The sequence below is a fragment of the Urocitellus parryii genome, chromosome 5 (assembly GCF_045843805.1).
Source record: "Urocitellus parryii isolate mUroPar1 chromosome 5, mUroPar1.hap1, whole genome shotgun sequence".
Classification (NCBI taxonomy): domain Eukaryota; kingdom Metazoa; phylum Chordata; class Mammalia; order Rodentia; family Sciuridae; genus Urocitellus; species Urocitellus parryii.
The window spans coordinates 207,171,716-207,195,568 of NC_135535.1; the positions used below are offsets into that span (position 1 = coordinate 207,171,716).

General features: G+C 54.2%; 1 protein-coding gene across 2 annotated transcripts in view; it reads left to right on the plus strand.

Annotated features, from left to right (window-relative positions):
• The window catches only part of Ptpre (protein tyrosine phosphatase receptor type E), a 72,669-nt gene that overhangs the window by 21,449 nt on the left and 27,367 nt on the right, over positions 1 to 23,853 (plus strand). Inside the window, exons 2-4 of one of the 2 annotated variants that reach the window (XM_026384234.2) lie at positions 16,012 to 16,130; positions 22,605 to 22,704; positions 22,949 to 23,022. In XM_026384234.2, coding sequence (XP_026240019.1) covers positions 16,019 to 16,130; positions 22,605 to 22,704; positions 22,949 to 23,022 — 286 coding nt within the window. In that variant the 5' untranslated portion in view covers positions 16,012 to 16,018. Of the gene's footprint in view, positions 1 to 16,011; positions 16,131 to 22,604; positions 22,705 to 22,785; positions 22,868 to 22,948; positions 23,023 to 23,853 lie in introns of those variants that run through there. The other variant, XM_026384235.2, reaches the window with a different exon arrangement.

The following is a 23,853-nucleotide window of genomic DNA, read 5'->3' on the forward strand; positions in this document are numbered from 1 at the left end:
TCCTTTGCGGTTTCTTCTCTTCCGTTCTTCAACAGAGCAAGGAATCCTCTCGGGGACATTAAGAGCTGTGACTCTCTGTTGATGCACATTTGAGGAGAGGCAGCCACTGTTTATAGAGACATCGGTCAGGAGAGAATAAAGCTCAACTTGGGACTTTTCTTGTATAAACCTTTTGGCGATTTCCTACACCCACTGAGCAAATATTTATAAGGCTCCTATTTTAAGGATGCCAAGGTTCGTTCCAGGTAGGCGGCAGTACACGAAGCTCTGAGTGCAGATGTTTACAATCCAAACCCCACAAATGCTAACGTTGGTTGGTGCCAAAATAACTGAAGGGTCACTTTTTGGGTGGGGGGAGGAGGCAAAGTAAATATTTTCAGTGAATTTTGAAATTTATGAAATGTATGTGCGTTTGTCCTGAAGGAAACGTCTGGCTGTTTGGAAGAGTCTCTGCTCCCCTGGGCTCTTCCTGATGAAGTCCTGGTTTCAGGAGAGGGCACAGGAAGGGCTTCTAGGGTCTGGTTGCTTTGGGGCTGCCTGACTCTGAATTCAGGCCAGCTGAGTGGCCTTAGGCAGGTTGCTTAGCCTCTGATCCTCAGAGTCCCCAACTACGCGAAGCAGGCTCAAGCAGTCTCTTGACTGTCCCAGAGAGGCAGAGCAGGCAGGATTCTGGTCTGGCGGCAGCGGGGACCCTGTGTGGCCTTCCCGGCCAGGTCTGCTTGGGAACTACAGTGTCACTCCCGCTGTGGCCCAGTCCTGTCAGAAGCCCATGGAGGCCCCTTCTACTGTCCAGGAGGTATCGCACAGTCAGGGTTCCCCATCCTGAAGCCTGCTGGTTCTGGGGGCTCTGGTGTTGGGGACTGGAAAGGGAAAGCCCCTTTAGTGCTCCCACTCAGCCACAGCAGGGAGATCGGGGTTCTGCTGCCCCTTCCCCTTTAAGCCGAACACATTCTAAAGTGTCTATTTACACTGCAGAAAGGGGTGAGTATCAAAGGCTCCACGTTCTCCTTCTTCCTGAGAAACTGGGAAAGTTTCCTTGTGATCAAGTTAGGGAGAGACACAGGGACGCTTCCATCTGCCCCTGATGGCTGCCTGAGGCCTCGGGACACCACTCCAGAAGGCTCCTCCTGCCAGGGCCTTTCTTCTTACCTCCCATCCCCCTGAGGGACAGGTAGCTCAGGGAGGGAAAGAGCTGGCCCAAGGCCATTCGGCTAACTGGACTGGAGCCAGGGTCATCTTGAACTTGTGGTCCAGGCTCTCTACAGTGTTCGTGCTACAGGGACAGCAACTGTGGTTGGAAAGATGCTACAGTGTACAGTGCTGGGCTATCAGTTCCTTAATTGACTGAATGTCTTGATTGAACTGGGGGGGGGGGGTATTTAACATATTATTATTTGATTGGGTTTCATATACAGACAACAAAATCCCTCTCCTGTTTCAGTGTGCTGACCTCAACTCCCCCCGTGGTTCACTGTCAGGTGGACATGGGTATGACCCCCAAGGCCTGAGCGACAGCCAGAACGGACAGTCCAGGGCCCGCAGGGAGGGTGGAGGCTCTGTGATGGAGCATAGGGGTGGCATTCCCTCATTCCCTCGTTCCCTTTCATTTCTTCTGCAAGTCCCTGGGGCCACCCTCTGCTGAGGGCCACCCACCTTCCCTGCCCATTACCTGTGGAGCTCCAGCACTTCTGCACACCTGGCCTTGCTCACCTGGCCTGGGCTGACTTGGCACCAGAGAGGACTCCGTTTCACAGGTGTCATGACTTGCCCCACCTCTCGCACTTGGGAGCCCTCATACCTGGGGAGTGGCAGAGCCAGGGGACTTGGAAGCAGGTTCTCTCAGATGTCATGCTCTGCACAACAGGGGACTGACATCTTGCCTTGACTGAGGAACAAAGAAGCTGTGTCACCCACTGGTCACAGGCCCATGCCCACATGTGGGAAGAGAGGCACACTGCACCCAGCCCGCCCCTCTCCCTCCCTGTCTCTTTCTCTCTCTCCTTCTTCCCCATCTCCTTCTCTCCTACTTTGTTCCCGGGACCGAATGTCACAACCCCATGGCTGTCCTCAGTAGGCTTATTACACAGCTGATAACTGGCCCATTAAGCACAGGCAGGAAGCAGCGGGAGCCTCCATGCACTGCCCCCTCTGCCCTTGTGCTTCCCGTGACGTGTCTGGGCGCCTTGAGTGATGGTCTCCAGAGTAAGTAATGTCCATGTGCGCTGCAGAGTGGATCCTGGGAAGAAAGCCTTCCCCCCCCCACCCACCCCGAGCGCCATAGGGCCTGACGGTAATTGCTCTCTCATCTCAGGCAAGGAACTTCCTCGAGTGTTAAATTTCTTGGCTGGGGAAGAGCTAACAGGTCCATGGATTATGGAATGGAACTGCGGGCGGGCGGGCGACCTGGGTGGGCGCCGCATCCTGGAGAACTCAGGTGCATCCCAATTAGCCGCTTGGCAGAGTGCATGAATGGAGCGGGAAGGACTCAAGAACAAACGTTTATCCTGGCCTTGGTGCGGCCGTTTGGGGTTGCTGAGGGACCAGAGCCACGTTTCTGGAGTGACCCTGCCAAGATGCCGGCGGGTGGGAGCGCGGCCTTGCAGGAGACTCGCGCTGGACCAGGCAGGAGCGCCGGGATGGCTACGCCTCCCGATGGCGCCACCTGCTGGTCATCGCCGGCTTTGAACACGGGTTTCCAGAGCTGCGCATGCGCGAATCGGTCTCCTCCCCAGCTCTGAGGTTCCTAAATGCGTCAAGTTGAATCCAAACAATATGAAACAGTACTTAAATCATTTGAAATTCCTTCTCAGACATCCTGTGACTCTGCTTCCTCTTGAATATTCATCATGTTTGTTGAGTGTCCGTCTGCCTACTGGGCTGTGAGCAACCTGGAGCCCCCTGTACCAGTCTGCACCCCAGGACAGAGGTGTGAGTCCTTCCCTGTCCCCCCATCACCATCCCCAGGCCAAAGCCGAGCAGAACAGAACTGAGCAAAGCAGTACCCTCCCTTCCTAAAGATGCTCCGGATTACAGAGGAGGAGAGGGAGGTCATTGCCAGTGGCAGGTAGTGAGTTCAACTCTCCCTCCCGGCTGCCTCCAGATCCTCCCGTTGAGTTCCCAGGATGATTCCAGGACAGTAAAATGCTCAGCAATGACTCTGATGTCATGGTCACTCTGACTGTGAGACCAGACCCAGCATCCCCTTGAGCTGAAACAGTGACATTGCCGTGTTACCTTCCCTCTTGCTCTGCTGCAAGCCCCGGGAAAGCTCCTGCCCAGGGCAGGAAGAGCGGGACTCTGACCTCAGGGAAGAGGCACATCCAGCTTTCTGCTGACCATCCGGACCTCTGGGCAACTCAGGTTCCACTGAGGTGACCCACTACCTAGGAGGCATGGAAGATGCATAGTTTTCTGTCATAGGAGTGACAGGAGGGCAGAGGTGGGCACTTAGGGCCCTCGGCCTCTCCAACACCCAGGACATCTGGTGATGTCAGGAATCGAGGAAATCTTTAAAGGGTCCAGCACCTGCCATTCCCCTATCCCCCCTTGAACCTACTCAAGCTTTCCTCAAGGAAACTTAATCTCCCAGTGAGAGTGAAAACCCTTAGAAGGCAGCATGTTTGTCTAATCTCATCAATTAAACTATGCCTCCATGTCCAGTGGATACTTAGTAAATATTTCCTTAACAAGTGAACAGAAACAAATCTGAAAAAAAAAATCTCTATTACTGGCTCCTGGTCATACTAAATTCAACATTTCTTTAAAAATTCATGAGCACCATAATGTTTCCTGGTGTGAGAGCAAACCATTTTATGAAATTAGTATGAATTTTCTATTAAAGAAAAGAGTTCTATTTATTAATATTCCCCAAAGATAGCTTTTTGGTTTACTGTTATACTTCTGTTATAATTTTCCTTAATGGTATTGATTTGTAGTTTACCAACAAAGCATCAATAAAGAGAAATGTAACCCTGGAACTATATTACTTAAAGCATGCAGCCTTAATGAGTAAAAAGTACAGAGTTGGCTGGGCCATGGGTGGCAGAGAAGAACCTCCCCCAAAACCATGAGTAGAGAGAGTGCAGCTGCCCTGCGGATCTCCAGGTGTGCAGGCGGCACAACAGCACAGAGGATTCCCATTAGGACACTTGTTGGATCCTGTAGAAATGGAGAGAGAATTTTTTTTTCCTCTTTGTGGTGCTAGAGATGGAACCCAGGACCTTGCATGTGCTGGGAAATGCTCTTCCACTGATCTACACCCCCACCCCCCACCCCAGGAATCCTGTTTATGAGTACCACTAGGGACCAGGGGTAGAAAGCAGTTTGACAGAAGTCACCATGAAGGGACAGAGCCATAGATGAACCAGGAAGCAGCTTCCACCAGACACCAAACTTGCTGGCAACTTGATCTTGAACTTTCCGTCCTCTAGAACGGGGAAATCTCTGCTGTGTGATCGCTCTGTGGTCACTCAATCTAAGGTCTCTTGCTAGAGCGGCCTGAACTGACCGTGTGTGAAGAGAGGTCCCTAGGGACAGGTCTGTGTTTGCTTTGTTCACCTTTGGAACAATAAATAGTTGGATGAGTAATTGGATGAATGAATGAAGCTACGAAAAATTTGCTTCTATGAGACCCAAAGGTGGCCTCTGCCCCTCTCTACATGTGTGACTTGAGCTGAATGGCTTTGCTCTCTGGTGTGTGATCATCTCAGATCTAGAAGGAAATTCTGATTCCTCCTTCCCACATGGCCCAGCATAAAACAGGGGCAGTAAAACTGTTCAGCAGGTAATGTTCCCAGTGGGCCATGGGGTACCCATTGCTCCCTTATCAGGAATCTCAGGGGAGATTGGGAGGAAGCTGCTCTTCAGATTGACCGACAGAGCATCAAATGTGCCACCCTGGGCAGGTGAGTGATGGGCCAGGGCTGCGCAGGCCCCAGCCCCACGTGTCCCCTCAAGCAGCCGTGGGGCTGCCTGTGCCCACACAGTTGGGGTGTCCAAAGAAGGTCCAAACAGCTTCTCTGAGTTGTCAAATAGGGAGGCTTCTTTACTTAGCTGCAATTTGGGGTCAAGTTTTCTCCCAAATAAGCAGAGGAGCAGTTATAAATGATCCATGCACATTGTGTGGCCCAATTAGCATTCCTCAGAACACGGGGCAAGTCTTTGAAGTCGGTTCCCTTCTAGAGGGACGTCGTCACACCCCTGTTGGGCTAGGCCAAGTGTTTGCCCTAATTAGATATTTACACAAGGGACCCAAGTGAATAGGGTGGATTTATTTTTAATAAAAGAAGATTAAAATCTGTATATCTGCAGCATATTAAGGAAGACCAAACTAAATTAAAATCCTCCCACAACTTGGCACAGTGAGGGGCTGGAAGGAGGCATTTCACTTGGAAGTACTGCAACTTGTTATATTGAGTCAGGAGAAAGGAATTAGGCTTCCCTGGTCCAGACCCCAATTTCAAACTGGTTGGTTGGAGCTCTGAGTGAGAGAGCTGGCGATAAGACTGAGGCGCCCTCTGCATCTGGAGAGCCCCTTCAAACCCAGCCCCTGAGGCCAGGTGTCTACCTGTGGAGTGGCAGCCATAGACTGTGAGGGAGGAGGCAGGTGGGGGTGACACTGCCTGGAATAGGGTGGAGTGGGGACACTTTGGTTCATGCGGGAATGCATGCCACACCTGGTCTTCCCAAGAAAAGCCAAATTGTCAGACTTTTATGTGAAAGGTTTTCATTTGCAAATAATTCAAATTAATTTAACCTTCAGAAAGGTAAGTGTGCAGCTACTTCCTGAGCCAGCAACTCCAGGCAGAAGCATTAACTCCCAACACAGAAAGAACACTGATCCATGGAAAGACTTGTACCCAAGGGTCTAGCAGCTGGACTGGGAGTAGAAATTTCCAGAGAGCAAAAAAGGGAATGTCTTCCAGGAGGCAGGGCATTTGGGGTGGGGACATGAGGTAACTTCTTAGAGCCTCTGTTCCCAGGGGAACCTGGAGACCTGAATTCTCGGGCGCCTTCGTTCTTGCTCCAGCTCCAGGGCTGCTGGTCACCACCCCCCCCCCGCCCCGCGGTTCTCCAGAGGAGCCTTCCCACAGACAGGTGAATCAAGGCATCTCCCCAGCGTTTTCCAGCTGCAGGTCCAACAGGTCACCATCATCTTGCAGATCTTTCCACCTCTTGAATTTCCTTCCCTTGGTCCAATCAAAATAGACTGACCCAGCCCAGACTCTGTCCCCTGCTTTGCCAGGCAGGAGATTCTTGCTGTTCCTAGAGGCCAAGCAGGGTGGAGGCAGTGTTGGTTGAGCCCCTGCTGACAGCCATGCCCCAGGGGAGGGTCTGACAGAGGAATGGGGTCTGCTGAGCCTCACCACCGCCCCGATCTCCTCTGTGATCAGGGACCTCACCCTTCTGTTATCAAGCCTAATGCGGCCCTGCCCAGGGCTCCCAGACCAGCCCCATGGGAGACAGCAGCAGTGGAAAACCAGGACAGTGGGAAAACGGGGGCTTCTCAGCCTGGGGGGAGAGCTGAGACCTGGACTCTCCCATCCCCTCACCCACTCTGACCCCCGTGCCACTTACACACAGTGTTTTTGGTGGGTTTCTCAAGAAGTGACTGATTTGACACAGGCTTCACCAGGGAAGCACCACACACTAAGACGAGGATTCCAACCCTCTTGAGCCAAAGGTGTCGGCAGAGCTGTTCACCAAACTCTGGCCCAGTCCACAGACCAACCCACAGAGCCCTGATCTAGAGAAAGGTCGTTAACATGTGCCTTCCAGGACGCAGCCCGCCACACCAGCAGCTCCTCGGCCCTGGGCAAGCCCCCCTCAGGCCCTGGGGTCTTCTCCTGCGCCTGGTCCCAGCTCCCCCACCAACCCCAGGCAGCATGCGCAGGGTTCAGGTGGGACCTTGGGGGTCTGAGAGGGCTGGCTTCTAGCCCTCGTTCTTCTGCTTGTTTGGCTGAATGACCTTGGCCCTTCACTTGGCCGTCTAGGGCCTCCGTTTCCCCACGTGGGAGAGATGACAGTGCCTGCCTCCTGGGTGCCTGGAGCAGGAGACACGGTGCGGAATGTGCTTGGCACCAGCCTCGGAGGGTCTCCATGACGCTGCAGCTCCGGAGTGCGGCTGGCTCCTTCTGGCCCCCACTTGGCCTTGACCTCCAATAGCTCAAACCTGGGAGCAGGCAATCAGGACTAGACCTGTAAAGTACCAAAGGTCCAGGGTCTTCACCGGGACTTGCCTCGAGTAGCCAGAGCTGGCAGGAAACAGGATCTGCCCTTCTGCAGCGTGTCTGGTCCAGCCTGTTCGTTCATCCTCTCATCCTGATGATTTGCTCACCGGGCACCCCTCAGCATCCCCTGAGCATCCCCTGAGCATCTACCATCTGCACTGAGGTTGTCCCCCAAGCCTCTGTGGGTGGGGACCCAGACTGAGGTCAGATGGGCAAATGGGAGGGGGAGAGGGAGTGTCATGCAGGTCCTATGGGAGGTACAGGGTACTCGGTCACCACCACACACCTCCCTGAGGACCCTTACCCCTTTGCATGTCCCTGTGCAACACCCTGGTTACATTCTCAGGGAAACACTTGGAGTCTCTCAGGACAGTCCAGGTTTTTCCCTGGACTCCCCAAAGCCTTTTCCAGGAGGTCAGAGCTATGTGTGTGTGTGCACATGTGTGTGCGTGTGTCTGTGAATGCCCTGGACACCGGGCTGCGTGTGATCCTCCATTAAAGGCCGGGTACTCGTGCTCCAGGTGCGGCAGCTGGTCAGCCCGCCTTCTGAGGATGCACCAGAACTCAAGCAGCACGGTGCTGTGTGTTGCATACGAGGTGAAGACCCGCCGTCCTTGGCTCAGCTGGTGCCTCTGCGTCAGCACAGGTCCATTCCTCTCTCCACACTGGCTTGCTGATCAATTTTATTGACCTAAGCTCAGGCATGTGACCAGATCACAAACGGAAGCAGTTTTCACTGAATTTCTGCTATTTGGGTTCCCACAACAGAAACCTACTTAAGGACATATTAGCAGAAAACGAGCACAACCACCACTTCAACTTTGTGTGGCTTGGTATTTGGGTTTCAGAGCCTGGGAACTCAGATCTACCTGGATCAATCCTGTTCTTGGTTTATATTTAAGAGGAGAAATGAGCCCTGCGGGCGCAGCATCCTCTGGTGGAACAGTAGAGCCCTCAAGGAGAGCGTGTGCACAGGCTGTGGAGTTGCTGTGTACATTGGGGTTTGGCGCCCCAAGGGGCAGGGGCCATTTGTCCCCCACATGCTGTGCTGCTTCTGAGAAGACCATGGCCTCACTGGGACAGGTCCCTGACATTCTGAGAACTTCCTGAGCACTGAGCAAACTCCAGGGGCTTAGAAGGCATTTGCCAAATTGAGCCCAGTTGGATTTGAGGGCCGCAAAGAGCAGTGGCCTGCCTGAGCCTCAGGGTGCCTTGGCACCTGGCCAAGTGGCCACCTTCCCCTCCCCCAGAAGCGTGCTCAGGAGATAGTCCACGTCCAGAATTAGCACCATGGCGACTCAGCCCCTAAAGAGTGCCATGCCCTCTGGAGCCCCGTGGTGGGCATTAAAAGGTCATTGCCCATCCTGGTCATTAGCCAGGGTCACACTGAGTCTTCCTGCTGCTCGCTGTGCCCCAGAGTCTCACCAGAACCTGCTACAGTACCAAGGGCGCCTGCAGGAGGGACAGCAGAAAACCGGGAGGCCCAGGAAGCACCACTCAGGAGGCCGGAGTGCTGCCGGGTGCACCGTCCGCTCCCCACCAGGCTGCTTTAGCGAGGGTCAAGCATCTTTCTTCAGCTCTGGGTCAATTCCCCCTTCCTTTCCCAGGGCTCCGATTCCCAGAGTGATCCGCCTCAGCCTCCGAGAAGGACCCTAGACCGTGCATCCAGTCATTGACAGTCCATAGTGCTGTGTGCCCAGGCGATGGGGTCATTGCTGAGAGACCCTCTTAAGCATTCAGGCGGGGAACATTAGCCTCTCCTCCTGCTGCAGCTTCTGCCCTGGGAGCGCTGATGGCAGTGTAGGGTGATTTATGGGTTCTGTTTGAAGGACGACGTCAAAATTGATCTACAGTCCAGGTGAAGTCAAAGGAAAGTCACAGGATAGAGGAAGTGGTCTTTGTCTGATTATCCCATATGGAAGCTCTGGAGAGCTCCCAAGATGCCACCCTCAGAGCACAGGCCCCCAACAGAGCAGCCCTCCAGGGTCCCCAGGGTAGCCGGCCCACCTGTTCCCTGAGGTGGGCTTCACAGGCAGGGGCCAGGGATGCCAGTGGGGGGCAGGCAGAGGCACCGCCACTTCCAGGCTTTGTGAAAATGGGGGATGTGTCTCCCTCACCCTCCTGCACCTCCAGGTGGAACACAGCCCCGAGGGGCATCCTTTGGGCCCTTGTGAAAGGCAGGTCCTGAGAAGCACGTCCTGCTGACCGTCCTACGGGAGAAGCACAAGCCTGCCCTGTCCCTGAGCCAGGCTGTCTCCCTCAGCAGGGACCGCGCTTCCTTCCCCACTGTCCTGGGAACACCTCTGCAGTGTTCCTGCTGGCCTCTGCCTTCTCCCTCCAGGAAATGCAGGACCAAGAGAGGGCGCTGACTGACAGGAGCTCACGTGCAGCGGAGGAGCAGGCAGCAGACAAACGGCTGCCATCAGCAGCCGAGAGGAGTGGTCTCTCAAGAGTGCTGAGGGTTGGTGTGGTGACAGCAGGGCTCCCCAGGGTCAGTGACCATTGAGGAGCCCACCAGGGGAAAGCTGAAGTGGACAGAACAGAGAGCAGGGCACCTGCCCGGGAGAGCCACGGGGACAAGGCCCTGGAAAGGACAGAGAATTAGAAACCATCATCACTCCAAAGTCACCTGACGGTTTTGACAGTTTTGACACCTGAACATGTTCATTAATGCGACGACACAATAACGATAACGAGAGTGGACGCTAACCTGAGTGGCCTTCCCAGCGGGCAGAGCTCACCGTCCACACTGACTTCATGTACCTCCACAGGAACAGGGTCAGACACGGGTGAGACAGCTCCAGAGACCGGGGGTCTGGAGGTGCATCCATGAGCCTGTGAGCTGGGGACCACGTACATCTGCGGAGGTTCAGCCTCTGTCCTCAGGGCACTTCTAACGGAGTCATGAATGGCTGGGTCTCCAGTGAGAATGTGGTTTAGGTGAGGATCCAAAGACTGTCACCAATGAAATGGTCTCAGTGTGGCTTACCTGGTGATTTTTAATGAATTAAGGATTCAGTGGTGTCCTATCTGATTTGAAGTGATGGCTACTACAAGGGTAGGAAAAAAAAATTATTGGTGATTTTTGAAGCTCATGAAGAATCGTGGGACACTGTAGGTCTTCACCGCCCTGAGATCAGGCAGAGGAGCCTTCAGCTCTGCGCTTGGTCCTCTGCCATCCTTCATGCACTTGCCACCTGTCAGCTTGCCGGGGCTTCGTGGGCTTGTTCTTTAAAGACAAGAGGGATGGTTCTCTTTCCCGGGGAGAGAGACTTAGCCCATGTCTGTCTGGCTAAGTCTCTTCACTTCACCATCTGGCCCAGCTACAGCAGCCCTGAGCGTCCTGCTCTCTGAACGGGTGTTGGTGAGAGGGCTTGCTTGCTGTTCATTAAGTGGATTCCACAACGGCTCAGGGTCTGTGAAGCTTCTGAGAGGCTTCCTTGGATCTTCAGCTGTCCTGGGTCTGCCTGGGAAAGGAGGAAACTGACTTCCCCCAGGATAAGCTCTTCCCTTTTTATTCACCTTCAAAAGGGCACCATTCATAATTGGGGTTATGCAAATTAGCATCGCCACATAAGAATTGGCAGTTGTCCCTAAGAGACCTACTGAAGGCCAGCAGGCTTCTGGTTCTCCCTGTGACCTGGGTAGAGCATGGCTGTGTCCTCGGGAGGCCCCTTGCCTGTGCCATCCATCCCCTAAGCATCAGGTCTTGCCCAGTAGAGCCAAGCAGGAAGCCAGAGTGGCCCCACCAGGACTGGGATACAGTGTGTGTGTGTGTGTGTGTGTGTGTGTGTGTGTGCATGCGTGTGATTCCTGATGAAATCAAGGTCAGCATGTGATACACAAACATGGGCACGAGTCTTTAGCCATGTTCATGTCAGAGCCCCAAAATGGATTAAGAAGCCATTGGCACAGACCTAACGGATTCCCACATGAATTGGGGATGATTCTGCTACTGTTGGCTTCGGGGAGAGGCCTTGCTCCTCTGTCCCCACCTTCGGCTCTCCCACCCTTTACTCCAGGAGTGGCCGTCTCCACTTGGGAAGGTCAGTGTGGCCAGCCAAGCATGGGGGAGCCATAGTGCTACTGCCCCAGGGGCCAGAGGAACCCTGACCTGGGTCCCTCATAGTCTGCAGTGCAGCTGAGAGGGGGAGCCTGGCCCTGCCCCCACTGAGCACTCCCTCCAGCCTGACAACTCCACATCCCTCCACCGCCACCAACACCCCAAACTCAAAACTCCTCCTTGGCTCCCACAGGCTCCAGGTCACCCCCTCTCCCAAGGTGTTCTGTCTGTTCTCAGAGACATCAGACATCTCTGAACACACCTGGCCTAGGTGGGCACTTTTCACTTAGTCGTGAATGGCTGGGTCTCTAGTGGGAATGTGGTTTAGGTGAGGATCCAAAGACTGTCACCAGTGAAATTATCTCAGTGTGGCTTACCTGGTGATTTACCCTGGCGTGGCGGGGGGAAGAGGCAAATCTCTGTCCCTGTCAGCCTTCCACTGACCACCAGGGTGGGTACCTCCAGAGTTTTGAAGAGTGTGCTCTGAATTCAGTTTCCTGAACCCTGAGACTCCTTCCATGTACCTCAGAGATGCCACAAGTGCATCAGTCCATATAGGCAGGCCTGTATGCACAGAAGGCAGCTGTGGGGCTGCACTGCCCGGCCCTGGACAGGCCTCAGGCTGCAGAAGTGTGGCACCTCCTCACCCCTCGCAGTTCTTTCCAGGAAGCCAGTGTAGCAGGCAAGTACCTCGCCATCTCCAGCCATCATATCAGTCAGTGCAAGGTAGAGGATGTTAGAGGAGAGGAAGCCAGAGCCCAACTAGCCAGCACAAAGCAGTCCCTCCTGCCTCCTGCTTCCTGCTTCCTGCCTCCTGCCTACCTGCCTGCACTCCAACCCACAGGCCCCAGTCCTCGCCCCATCCATCCTGGTGTGGGAAGAGGCACAGGATAACCTCTCACTCCAGGGAGCCAGCCCTGCTTATCGATGAGTCCCCTGCCTGGGCCCAGAAGGACACCCTAAGCCAGTGCAGGCCCTTGTTTGGTGACATTCAGCCAGGTCTGGGACACCACCAAGCCTCCCATCCTCCTTTCTTTCTAGCTATTTTCTTTTCCTTTTTCCTTCTTGGTGCATGGACTTCTTTGCCACTCTCCTTTCAACAATATGTCCGTGATTTTGCATTTAGACAAATGCAATTACCTTTGTTCAAAAGCAATTAAGTTCCAGTCTTCACCACAGAGATAACAAGCCCGTCCTTGGCGCCTCTTTCTTTTTAACAAGCAAAGCCCGCTCTAAAGAGGCGGGAATCACTGTGGAGATATCTGAAACACAGTCTATGAATTTTACTGTTTTGTTATTATTTAAATATTCCACCCATGTAAGTATATTCACACCTAAAACTTGTGATCTGGCTGGACTTTGCTGCTTCTTCACCATGAAAAGGCATCATTTTGTCTGCATTTTTGTTTTTCCCCAATGTGTTAAGGAATAATCGTCTTGTCCTGGAGCCACACCTTCCTGATTTCATATAAAACAGTTTCAGTGGTTCTAGACAAAGACACTGAGAGCAGGGAGCCCCCAGCTGCAGATTCTTGTCTCTGGACAAGGCTCAGAGGAGGGCCTTCTGCCCAAGCAGGTTCCAAGAGGCAGGATGAAGGCTGGTAGGGGCGATCATGGTACCTGGACGGTGCCCCAGAAGGCTTGGCTAGTTCAGATTATTTCAGAAAGTGGCACTGTCCTTCCCGGCCTGCACTTCTGTGGCAAGGCCCGAGGCCACTCTCCGTCTGTGCTCACTGTGGCTGTGCATCAGGCTGCCTCCGGGGTGGAGGCAGGCCCAGTCCCCAGGACCCAGTCCTTGCTAGCCAGAGTCCCACAAATGCCCATTAAGGAGAGCCCTGAGCCCTAGGTGAAAAGGAAGCCCTGGTCACTGTCTGGCCACATCTGTTCCTGTCTACAGTCATCCAAGTTGAGGCCAAGGACTTTCCACTCTGGGCATTTGGCAGTAGGTTCAGGGGTCCAGCCCACCCTCTGGACCTTCACTCTCCTGCCTAACCAGGACACTCCGGGCAGCGTTCGTGCAAAGGGGAAATGCATGTTGGGAAAGGGCGGAGGGGTCCTGTGATGGGTACGATGGCACTCGCTATATCCACAGTCGCGATGTTTCTTGGCGTGTAGATGGGACTTCAAGGGAACCCAGATTGAGAGCATCTGAAAGGGGATGTTGTGTCTTTCTCTTTTGCTGGTGGAAGATCCTGAATGAACAGGAATGGAGAGAGAGCCTCGTCTAGCCGGGGTACTCTCTGCCTTCTGCTCTAGACAGGCACTTGATGGCAGGTGAGGAGTCCACTCACCTCTGGATGTTCACTCTCCCCTAACCTATGCTTCATTTCTGGGGAAACCTGATTGGCCACCCTCTCCCCATTCCTTGGCACTGTAGCACCACTGCAGATCGCCGGGGGCTACCCAGGAGCCGTCCTTTCCCCTGTACTCACAGCTCAGTGAGCTACTGGAGGGCAGAGATGAGACAGTATTCAGCTTTGCACCTCCAAGCCCTAGCAGGCTGCCTGACCCCAGCCAATGCCCAGCAAAGAGTATGGAAACGCATTGAGTAGAATTAAAAAAAAAAAATTGGTTTCTATTCAAATGGATAGCTGGGAAACTTTTGAGGCAAATAAAAATAAAGTCTGCTTTGGTAGGAGTATACTATTTTGATCTTCTATTCTGGAGATCACATATGCTTTATGCCCCTCACACATCGTTTGGCACCCAACAGGTGCTGTTTAAATACAAATCCTTAAACTTCAGCATGGATTTAATTCCTATTTCAGACACTATTTCTGAACAGTTTTATGCCTGTGCTTACCAGGTAGCTTGCATAAGCCCTACGAGAGTGGATGGTGAGGGATAACAGGTACGGAGTCATTGGTCTTGGACTCTAAGTGGGACTATAAAGGGACTCCAGATAGTGGGATGGGTTTTGAAGTCTGCAGAGTTTATCGCCCTCTGCTGATCATACCAGGAAACTCGCCTGCTGCTCCGTTGAGTTTCTGCAGACCTGGATGTCAGAGAGGAGTGAAATGACCTTCCTCATTCTCAAGAATGTCCGCCCTCCTTAGGCGAGCATCAGGAGAGGAGTGTTATCAAGTTAATGCATGAGATGGGGGAAATGTTTCTACTAGGAATCCTGCATCTCTGGAGTTGTATTAAGCCAGTTAATACTTCCCAATCGATTACTCAGTAATTTGCTCAAGTATATTACAAGTATCATGGCTGCCTGCAGTGACAGATTTTAAAAGAGATGTGCAGCGCTGCCTGTCGTGGGAGGCCCAGGGAAGCCTGGGTGGTCTCGAGGGCTGTCATCTCCAGCCCTGGGTTCAAACCATGGTCCTCTCCCGACTCTTCCCCTCTCGGAGCCTCCATTCTTTAGGCCTGGAGGTCTACTGAGCTGACAGTACCCATGTGAGGGGCCCAGCACGTGTAGGCACTGGCTTAGGGGACAAGCGCCATTTGTGTGTACGTGGCTCACTTTGTAAACCTAAACTGTGTGTTTTGGAAATCAAAGAGGAGAGATGGGCAAGTGCTGACTGTCACTGTCCTACTGGCCTGGGTTAACTGGTACAATGTGCGCCCATGTGGCTTCATCTTAGTGGTGGTGATGGCTGAGACGAGATTCGGTTTCCACGCTCATTCCGCATCTTCCCTAAGGACACTAGTGTTCACTGTGCCAACGGCCTGAGTGTTTCTTGGCCTCGGTTCTGAGACCAGCTCCTTTTGCATCCCCCAGGGAGGCCTCGGACAGGAAGGTGCTGACAGTGGGCTAACTGGATGGGGCTCAGTGGACAGGAGCCCTCCCCTCAACCCTCGTTTACCTTGTAAGCACCAAGGTTCACTGGGCAGCTTCTGCCACCCACCACCTGCCACAGCTCATCACAGGTGCTGCCAGCTCCACTGATCCTCTCAGGTGACTGGGCAAAACCGAGCTCCAGCGGGGATCTGAGGTGACTGCACCTGTGTGTCCCTCGTGTGTAAGGGCCTTTCCTTGTGTGGGGGCACTTTGCGGTTGGGTCTGCCCCAGGCGCCCACCTGGACACGGCAGTGAACACTCGGCTCCCTTAGCCAGGTGCCCGCCTCGACACCCAGCAAACCCCTGGCTTCCTTCACCAGCTCTGTCGAGCAGGAGCTTGCCTCTGCTTCACCTGGGAGTGAGCACATCAGACGCAAGGGCCAGTGGGAGCTGCCAGGGCTGGACCAGGGGTGCTGACACAGCCAGGAACAGGGAAGACCCTCGAAGCCAGCCTGTGAGCTGCCTTCCAAGCCCAGGGCCTCTGAGCTGGGCCTTGAAGGGAGGGAGACCCCCCAGGCAGCGTGGGGGGTACCAAGAAGCAGAGGGAAAGCACCTGCCCTGCTGGGTGCCATGAGGTGGGAGTGGAAGGGAGGGCCGTCAGCAAGAGTGGGGGCCAGAAGGCCAAGGACCCAGGATGCCAGGTGGGCTGTCCAGATGTGGGTCCCGGCAAGAGGTGTTGGCATGGGCAGGCATCTGGGCTCCAGTGTCCCCCCACCCTTACCAGCCATCAGCAACACTGGACCCCTGAGCCTGGGGTGGCTCCTCCGACTGAACCCAGTGGACATGATGACATCACCATGGAGGGGTGGGGAGAAGATAAAATGAAAGCAGCAGGCAGAGTTCTTGGCTCAGGCTAAACCTCAAATGGGGCTCGTCCCCATCCTGGCCATGAGACACTGCAGGTGAGCCCTCTGAGCCTGTCCCTGTCCTTGCAGGTTTACCATGGAGCCCTTCTGTCCACTCCTGCTGGCAGGTTTTAGCTTGCCGCTCACCAGAGCGCTCAAGAGCAACGAGACCACCACAGCGGAGAGCAACTGGACCAGCACCACTGCAGGTGAGGAGCCCCCGCTCTTAGCTGGCCTGCCAAGGCCCCCACGCCACCCCTGGGCACCTGGGAATGACAGGTGGTCCAGGGTGGTGAGGGCTGGTGAGAGGCGAGAAGGGCGTGGCTGGCTTTCTTAGTGTGCTCCCAACAAACAGGCAGCTGGGTGAGCTGCTGTTCAGCATTTGACTGCAGCCAGCTTAGCCCAGGTGCTGGTCCTCAGCCCCCTCTGAGGGCTGGTGGCAGCCGTAGTGGGAGGCAGGAGAGCAGAAGGGTTAAAATTTCCTTGGTGCAGCCAGGTGTAGTGGTGCACGCCTGTGATCCAGCAGCTGTGGGGGGCCGGGGTGCTGAGGCAGGAGGATTGCAAGTTCAAAGCCAGCTTTAGCAACTTAGCAAGGCCCTAAGCCACTCAGTTAGACCTTGTCTCAAAAAAAAGTAAAAAGGGCTGGGATGGGGCTCAGTGGTTAAGCACCCCTGGGTTCAATCCCTGGTACCAAAATAAATAAATAAATAAATAAATAAAATGGTGCTGCCCCACTCACACGGGGTGGAGTATTATTTTCTATTCTCCCACATTCTTTATAGTTTAAAAGTTAAACAAAGAGAAAGAAAAGAGTACACGTAATAGCATGGAGGAACCTTTAGAAACAAGCCCAAGCAACCCAAAAGACCACGCTGTAGGATTCCATGGTATGGAGTGTCCGGTGGGGAGGAAATGTCCACGGGGGCTGGGGTGGGAGCAGGGAGTGACCCAGAGGCAGGCGAGGTCTTATGAGGAGCATGGACATGTGCTAACTGGATTGGGCGAGAGGTACACAACTCCATGATCCAACAAACATCACAGACTCAGACACTTAAAGGGGGTGTGCTGTATGGCATCTAAGTGTTACCCCCATGAAACAAACAAAAGCCCTGCAAAGTTAACGGGAGGCAGAGGAAGAGAGGAAGCAGGGAGGGAGGTGAGCAAACCCTCTCCAGTCACGCTGCCTGGCTCTGAACTCCACCTCTGTCGGTGTTGGCTGGGTGTCCTGGGGTAAATCACAGAGCCCCTCTGTGCCTCAGTACCCCACTTGGGAGGTGGAGGTGATGGCAGTGCCTGCTATTGAGGGTGCAGTGAGTATTAGAGATCAGTGCTCTGGAACTTTCCCTGGACCACAGAGGGCTCATCCACGCTGGCCTTAGTGATCAGCAGGGAGCATGGGGCAGGGTCATCTGGCCCGCCTCATTGCCTGCAGTGGAACTTTGATTCTTTAGTCCCCTCCTGAGCTGACACAGGAGACCTAGGCCAGATTGGGTGAGTTCAGTTCCCCGAGGGGCTGACACAGTTCCCTGGGCAGCCTCCGTGGGCCCCAGGTAGACTTCTAGGCCCCTGTGGCTGCAGAGCCCCTGGTGGTGACGGTCAAGGCTGGTCCCTCTCACACACCTCCTGGGCCTTCCCGCTCCATCCCCAACATGAGTGACTTCCCTGACGGTGTCTCCTGCTGTGTCAGGGCTCCCCCTGAAAGCAGAACCTTAGGACACGTACAGACAGAAATCTAGAACTACACACTCGCTATAAGGAACTGAAAATTGTGTATTTATAACTTCTATGTGTGGTAAGAAGACATGCATCGCTCATCATAAGACAGGCTCGCAGTCACAGAGGCAGCCAGTCCAAGGTCTGCACAGCACAGCCCCAGAGGACTGGCACGAGGCCAGGAAGGGCTGGAGGCACAAGGGTGTCGCAGGTGTCCTCTCCCCAGGAGGCTCAGCCTCTGTGTCCGGCCAGACCTCCCCCTGGTTGGACGGGGCCGTCTGCTGCATTCGGTCTGCAGGTTCAAATGTCAGTCTAAATGCCTGGTAACCAGGGCCCAGCAAGTTGACACATAAAACGAAGCATCATGCTTGGCCCTTGCAAGGTTTAAGGAAAACCAAAATTATCAGCAGCCCTCCATAAATATAAGCCTGTTAGAAAAGCAGTTAGCAGTCAGTAGCATGAGGTGGGCCAGGGGCTCAAGTCCCCAGTCAAGGGCTTTCACTGATGACCAGACCTGGACTAATGTCCTCTGGACACAAGAGGGAAGAGGTGTGGATCTGCAGCTGATGCCAGCCCCTGACTGGGAGAGCAACTCCAAGGGCCCCGTCTTCTACCTCACACTGACCCCCGCCCGCCCCCCCACACACACCCCGGAGCTGCCAGCTCATGTAAGCTGCATGTAACATACTGGCCTCTTAGCCAGCCAGCTCTCCAGGTGCATGTCATTAGCAAGGTCCCATAGCCTGGGAGGTCCCAGACCCACCCAAGGACAGTGAGCCCCTCTACAGACAGAGCAGCTAGCCCCGCTGGCCATGCCCAACACCTACAGAACATTCAGCGAAACATCTCAGCCTGCAGACCTAGCTTTTCTTGCCAACAGTAATCACCTGGCTTCTTAGGAACACCTGGCAAATGGCCAGGACACACCTGCACACATCTGGGAAGCCTACAGACGCAGCATCCCTCTGTCTCCCCAGAGTAGGTCAGAATCTGCTCAGCCCCGTGACACCCCTGAGGTCTCCAGCAAGATGATGCCACGTTCCCTGCTTGGGGCTTCTCAGTCATTTGAAAAATAAATAAATGTATTGGCTTATGGTATTGCCATGGCCGGGCTGTTGCTTTGAGGAAGAGGGGGCTGCCACATGACCTTGGCACCAGAACAGAACCTAGTGTGAAACTCACGCCTGGGTGCAGCCTCTTCCGGGACCTCTCTGCGTAGCAGTGGCCACTGGTCATGCAAGCAAGAGTGACACAGGGCTCTGGTTACAAGCTGCAGAGAGCTCCTCTGGCCGAGCCCTCTGCAGGGGCCCCCAACTGTGTGGGAGAGTCTTTAAACCTAATATGAAGAAGTATGAAGCATCATTTTAGATGTTCACATGTTGCCACAATGTGCCAAAACAACAGGAAATGTTTTTTTTTTTTACTCATTGAACAAAATGAAATCAGTATTCATCATGACACATTTTTTACACAAGGAATTGAAGGTGAATTGTTCAGATCACATAAGAAAATATCACAGGACGACTCCCCCAAGAGGAGCAAGTAGGAAACCAGTAAAGGATATGACCAGGCAAAACGCAAGGATCTAATTAACCATGTTTCACTCGTCATGAAACGATGATCAACTCCAAAGAAATTAGAGAAGTGAAAATTAAAATGACATTAGGATTGTGCCTATCAGATTAACAAAATGAGAAGCATTGTTAATCTCCAGGAGAAACTGGCTTTATCAGGGATACTTTGGGGAGGGCAATTTGGTAATTTCTATTAAAATTTAACATGTGTGCAGTGGACACAGAAGGTCCAATTTTAGGAGTTACCTGCAGAAACACTGGTGAGATACACAAAGTTACACCCACACAAGGTGCAGAATTGCAAGGAAATGCAAAGAAGTTGGAAACAACTTCTTGGAAAGAGTCCATGCACTCACTCTTGATCCATCTGAATTGTGGAAACGGAGCATCCCTTGCACAGAGCGCGGGAGCCCCACCGTGCTGCCGTGGAAACTCCCCAAGACTGATGGGAGAGGCGAGCGCCGACCTGCCCCACAGTGCTTCATCTGTTCTCTCATATGTATCATTGCTATATCGGGATGTGTCTTAAAATGGGTAGCTCTTTACAATTATAATTAGTAACTCCTTTTTCTTCCTTAGTGGTTCATAGAATAACAGCACTTCTTACAATTCATGAGGTTTGGGATGAAATGAGAGTAGTAAGTCCATTATTTACCAAACCTGCATATTTATGAATGTAACTGCATAGGAGAAAATTCTGGGAAAGACACACTCCACAGTCCTAACTATGATTGACGAAGGGAAAGAGAAAGTGTTGACTCACGCACACTTATTCTTTATTTTTGTGCTAGTGGGAACATTTTCAACAGACCTCTATCCTATTTTCACTTGGCCCTGTGTGCCAGGCAGAGGTGAAGGAAGAGGGGACACTGGGCACTCTGTCCTCGACGCTGGGTCACCTTGGCTCAGTCCCAGAGCACAGCTGCTCGCTCTGTGTCCCCACCCTCTTTCCTTCCTCTCCTCCCCCTTTACCCCAACTCTTCCTTCTCCCAGGGACCCCTGGAGATGAAGCATGGGGCAGTGGAGAGCTTGGCCCACTACCGCCTCCCGCAGAGCTCCCTGGGCCGGGGAGGCTGGGGGCTTTTACATCTGGGTAGTGCCCTCCCTCTGACACAGCAGGAGGTTCCCTCCTGGATAGGTGCATAGGGAGTGGTTCAGGGTCCCACCTCGCACACCGGGTGGTACTTTCCTATCTTTCCAGGTTCTTTGTAAGCAAACAAGCACGTGCCCCCGCTGCGTGCACTCTCTCAACTTGCTGGTGTGCATGTGCACGCAGGGAATTGGTGTGACAATACACACACTGGCTTTGTGAGTCTGCCATCCAGCCCTGGGAACAGGCTGTTCTCTGCTCAGCACCCGGGAGGCTTGCTCTGCTCCTCCCCAGCTGGACCCTCTGCCACCCAGCAGGAGCCAAGTCAGCATGGGTCAGAACAGAACTCCAGAACTCCCTCTGGGCGCCCGGAGCACAGCCAGTGCTCAAGGGACGCCACCCAGTGTGCAGAGGGTTTTCTCTTCTGGTCCATGCTGTTGTTCAAAATAATATTTGAATTCAATTTAATTACTTACCAATATTTAAAAATTAGAATGTCTTTACATAAATTTATTCTTAGAATGATGGAGATTAAGTGGTCTGGGCCCACCTTCCCATTGGCCCCAAAATGCCAACTTTGGGCGTTCCCTTCTGACCTCAGGAGGCCTTGGGGTCTGTGATCTTGATCTCCACCCTCCGCAGCAGAGGCAGCTGCTGATGAATAACAGAAACCAGGGTGGGGACCCATTGGCCCTCTGACCTGTCACTTCTGTCCCTGTTCAGCCCATCTCTGTGGAATCCCCATGTCTGTCACTGCAGCCTGTACTCCAGGAGGCTGGAGTCCCCAGACAAGGCACAGGGTGACCTGGCAAGGCCCCGGTGCTCCCTTCCCCTGACCCAGCAGACCCTACAGCCAGTTTAGTCACCACCTTGGAGAAGTGGGCCAGGGCCTGACCTCTGCGTGATGCGGAAGCTGGGGGTTTCACCATAGTGATGCCCCAGGAGAGGAGAGCATGTGCCCCCGGGAACCAGGAGGGGACCTACCACCCTCCTAACTGCCTGGCTGCCTTGGGCCCAGAAGGAAGAGGTGGAAAGGCTCTCGGAAATACCTGGAGCACCCAGGCCCTCCATGGAGCAGCCTCAGCTCTGACCCTCCGTGGCAGGAGGCTCGCTCAGCGTGGACTGGGGTTGCTCCCAGGCTTGGCAGGGATGCTGGTGCTCTCTGAGCTGCAGGTGACAGCCGCGGGCCAGGCTGCTGAGAGGGAAGCTCTGTGGTAGGAGGTGGGATAGTTTAGATTGGAAGGGAGGGAGCAGGATGGTCATTCCCCAGCACTCAGCCTGGGCAAACCTGACCAGAAGAAGCCTCTGGCCGGTTGTGGCCTGCAGAACACGTGCAGAAGTCCAGCTGGTTTCTTCCCCTCCGTGGATGTGTCTGCTCGCTCCTAGCAGAGTGTGGCCCATGCCTCTGGCCACACAGAGTCCCTCTAAATCCAAAGGAGAGGAGCTAAGAGGGCTTCCTGGAGGAGGGGGGCCTCTGAGGTTGTCCTTGGACTGGGACCTTTGATAAGGGGCAGCATGGAAAACTGGGGAGTGAGGGACAATAAAGCCACCAATGCCCATCAGAATTCAGACACACAAGGCAGGAGCAAGTGCTAGCAGCCACTAGGTCATGGAGCTGGGTGCAGGGGTGTGTGCCTGTCTCTGGTTGAGGACAGTCAGTGTGGCAGGTGTGAAACGTGGACAATGAGGGAAGGGTGGTGCCTGGTGGCCAGTCTCCCACATGGTCCTGACATGTCCTTGAGAAATAAAGCTGGCAGCTCTGGACGGTGGGTCCTGGTGTGCCTGTCCATGAGGTCTGCACCCAGCCCCAGGGCCAGGCGACTGGCCTGTGCCCGGGGCCCCTGCCCCAGCCAAGAGGCCTGGACACCGAGCAGCAAGGCAGGCTCCAAGGTGTCCTGACATCCAGCAGCAGCAGCCACCCGCTGCCATCTCCAGCTCCTCGTCCCTGGGCAGGCACCCTGGAGACTCAGAGAAACAGGCAGCTCGGCCAGCGTGAGCCATGTGGCCCGTGAACTCTCCCCCAAACCTTCCCCAGGGGCCTGGACAAGTGGCATCACCCACTCACTCCTCAGGCCTGGTTCCCTAGTGTCCACAGCAACAGCTCAAGTCCCTTGTTCGTTACATGGCCGCTTCTCTGTGGACACCGCGGGCAGAGAGTGGAACCGGCCTGCAGACGACCAGTGCCGTCCTGGTGTCAGGAGGGCTGCGAGGGGGACACTCTGCCGACTGTCATGGGCAGCGTGCTGTGGGAATCCTTCCTTGCCTGGCCTGGGGTCCTGACAGGGCTCTCCTCCCGCCACTCGCAGGCCCTCCAGACCCTGGCACCTCCCAGTCGCTGCTCACCTGGCTGCTGCTGCCCCTGCTGCTGTTCCTCCTCTTGCTCCTCCTCACCGCCTACTTCTTCAGGTAGGAGTGTCCCCAGGCGCTGACTTGCCCCGACCAGCTCGGATGAGGAAATGAGCCTTCTTGAGGCTGCAGGGTGTGGGCCCCGGCCACTGAGATGAGCAGCGGGCCTGGCCCCAGCAGGCTCAGCCATGAGCAGCAGGAAGAGCTTTTCCCGGCTCACCTGGTGGGTATCCCTGGGCCCCGGGCCCCGGGCTCCCTGGCCAGCCTAGGCGCACGGAGGACTGACCCATCTTGTGCCTCCCAGGTTCAGAAAGCAGAGGAAAGCCGTGGTCAGCAGCAGTGACAAGAAGATGCCCAACGGGATCCTGGAGGAGCAAGGTATGGGTGCTGGCTCCCCTGTGGGGTCTCTAGCAGGCCTGGGGGTCCCTCTCTTTGTGTTTGTCTTTTCCTTTACGATGAAAGTTGGTCTTAAGTCCCTCCGGCTTTGAGACTCTCGTCCCCTCCCTGGTGCTGTGCTGTCCTTTTCTGCCTTACTAACGACTGCGGAACGTCTCTGTTTCTAGACTGTATTGAAGTTGCCTTCCCTCCCGAGTGGAACAGATGTCTGAGGTGTTTCAGTTTGTGGCTTTTCCGGAGAGACTGCTCATATCCTGTCCTTTGCACAGGGTTTGGGCATGTAACGTTTTTCAATAAGGCCTTTCACATCACTCTGATAAGAGCCTCTGGCTCACAATCTAAAGTGCTCAAACTGAAAATCGCACTGTCTTAGGGTCTGGCTGAAGAGAAGGAAATCGCTCAGAGGTGTTGGGACACTCCCAACCTTTAGATTCAAAGTTCAGTTTCTAACTGGTAAATGCTACTTACCGAGGCTTTTATTTATTTTATTTTTTCTTTCAACACATTGAGTTGACTGAGAAAGATAAAGCTGAGGCTTTACAAAATACTGGTGCATAGCAGTGACTACGACGACTTCCTGTCCTCCGCTTCCTACCAGCTGTGCTGGGGCTTGAGGAAACACACACACAAAGCAGAGATAAGAGTATCAGCAACAGAAGACCTGGCCAGACAGGGCTCTGGAGGGCCTTCCAGCCCCCCTGACACTTGGTAGATGATAATTTGGTCCCCAGCGCCATCCTCCCACCCTCGATCCCACCCCGCACATTCCAACAGGCTTGGGAGGAAGAGGGTGTGGCTGGTGAGGGGCAGAGA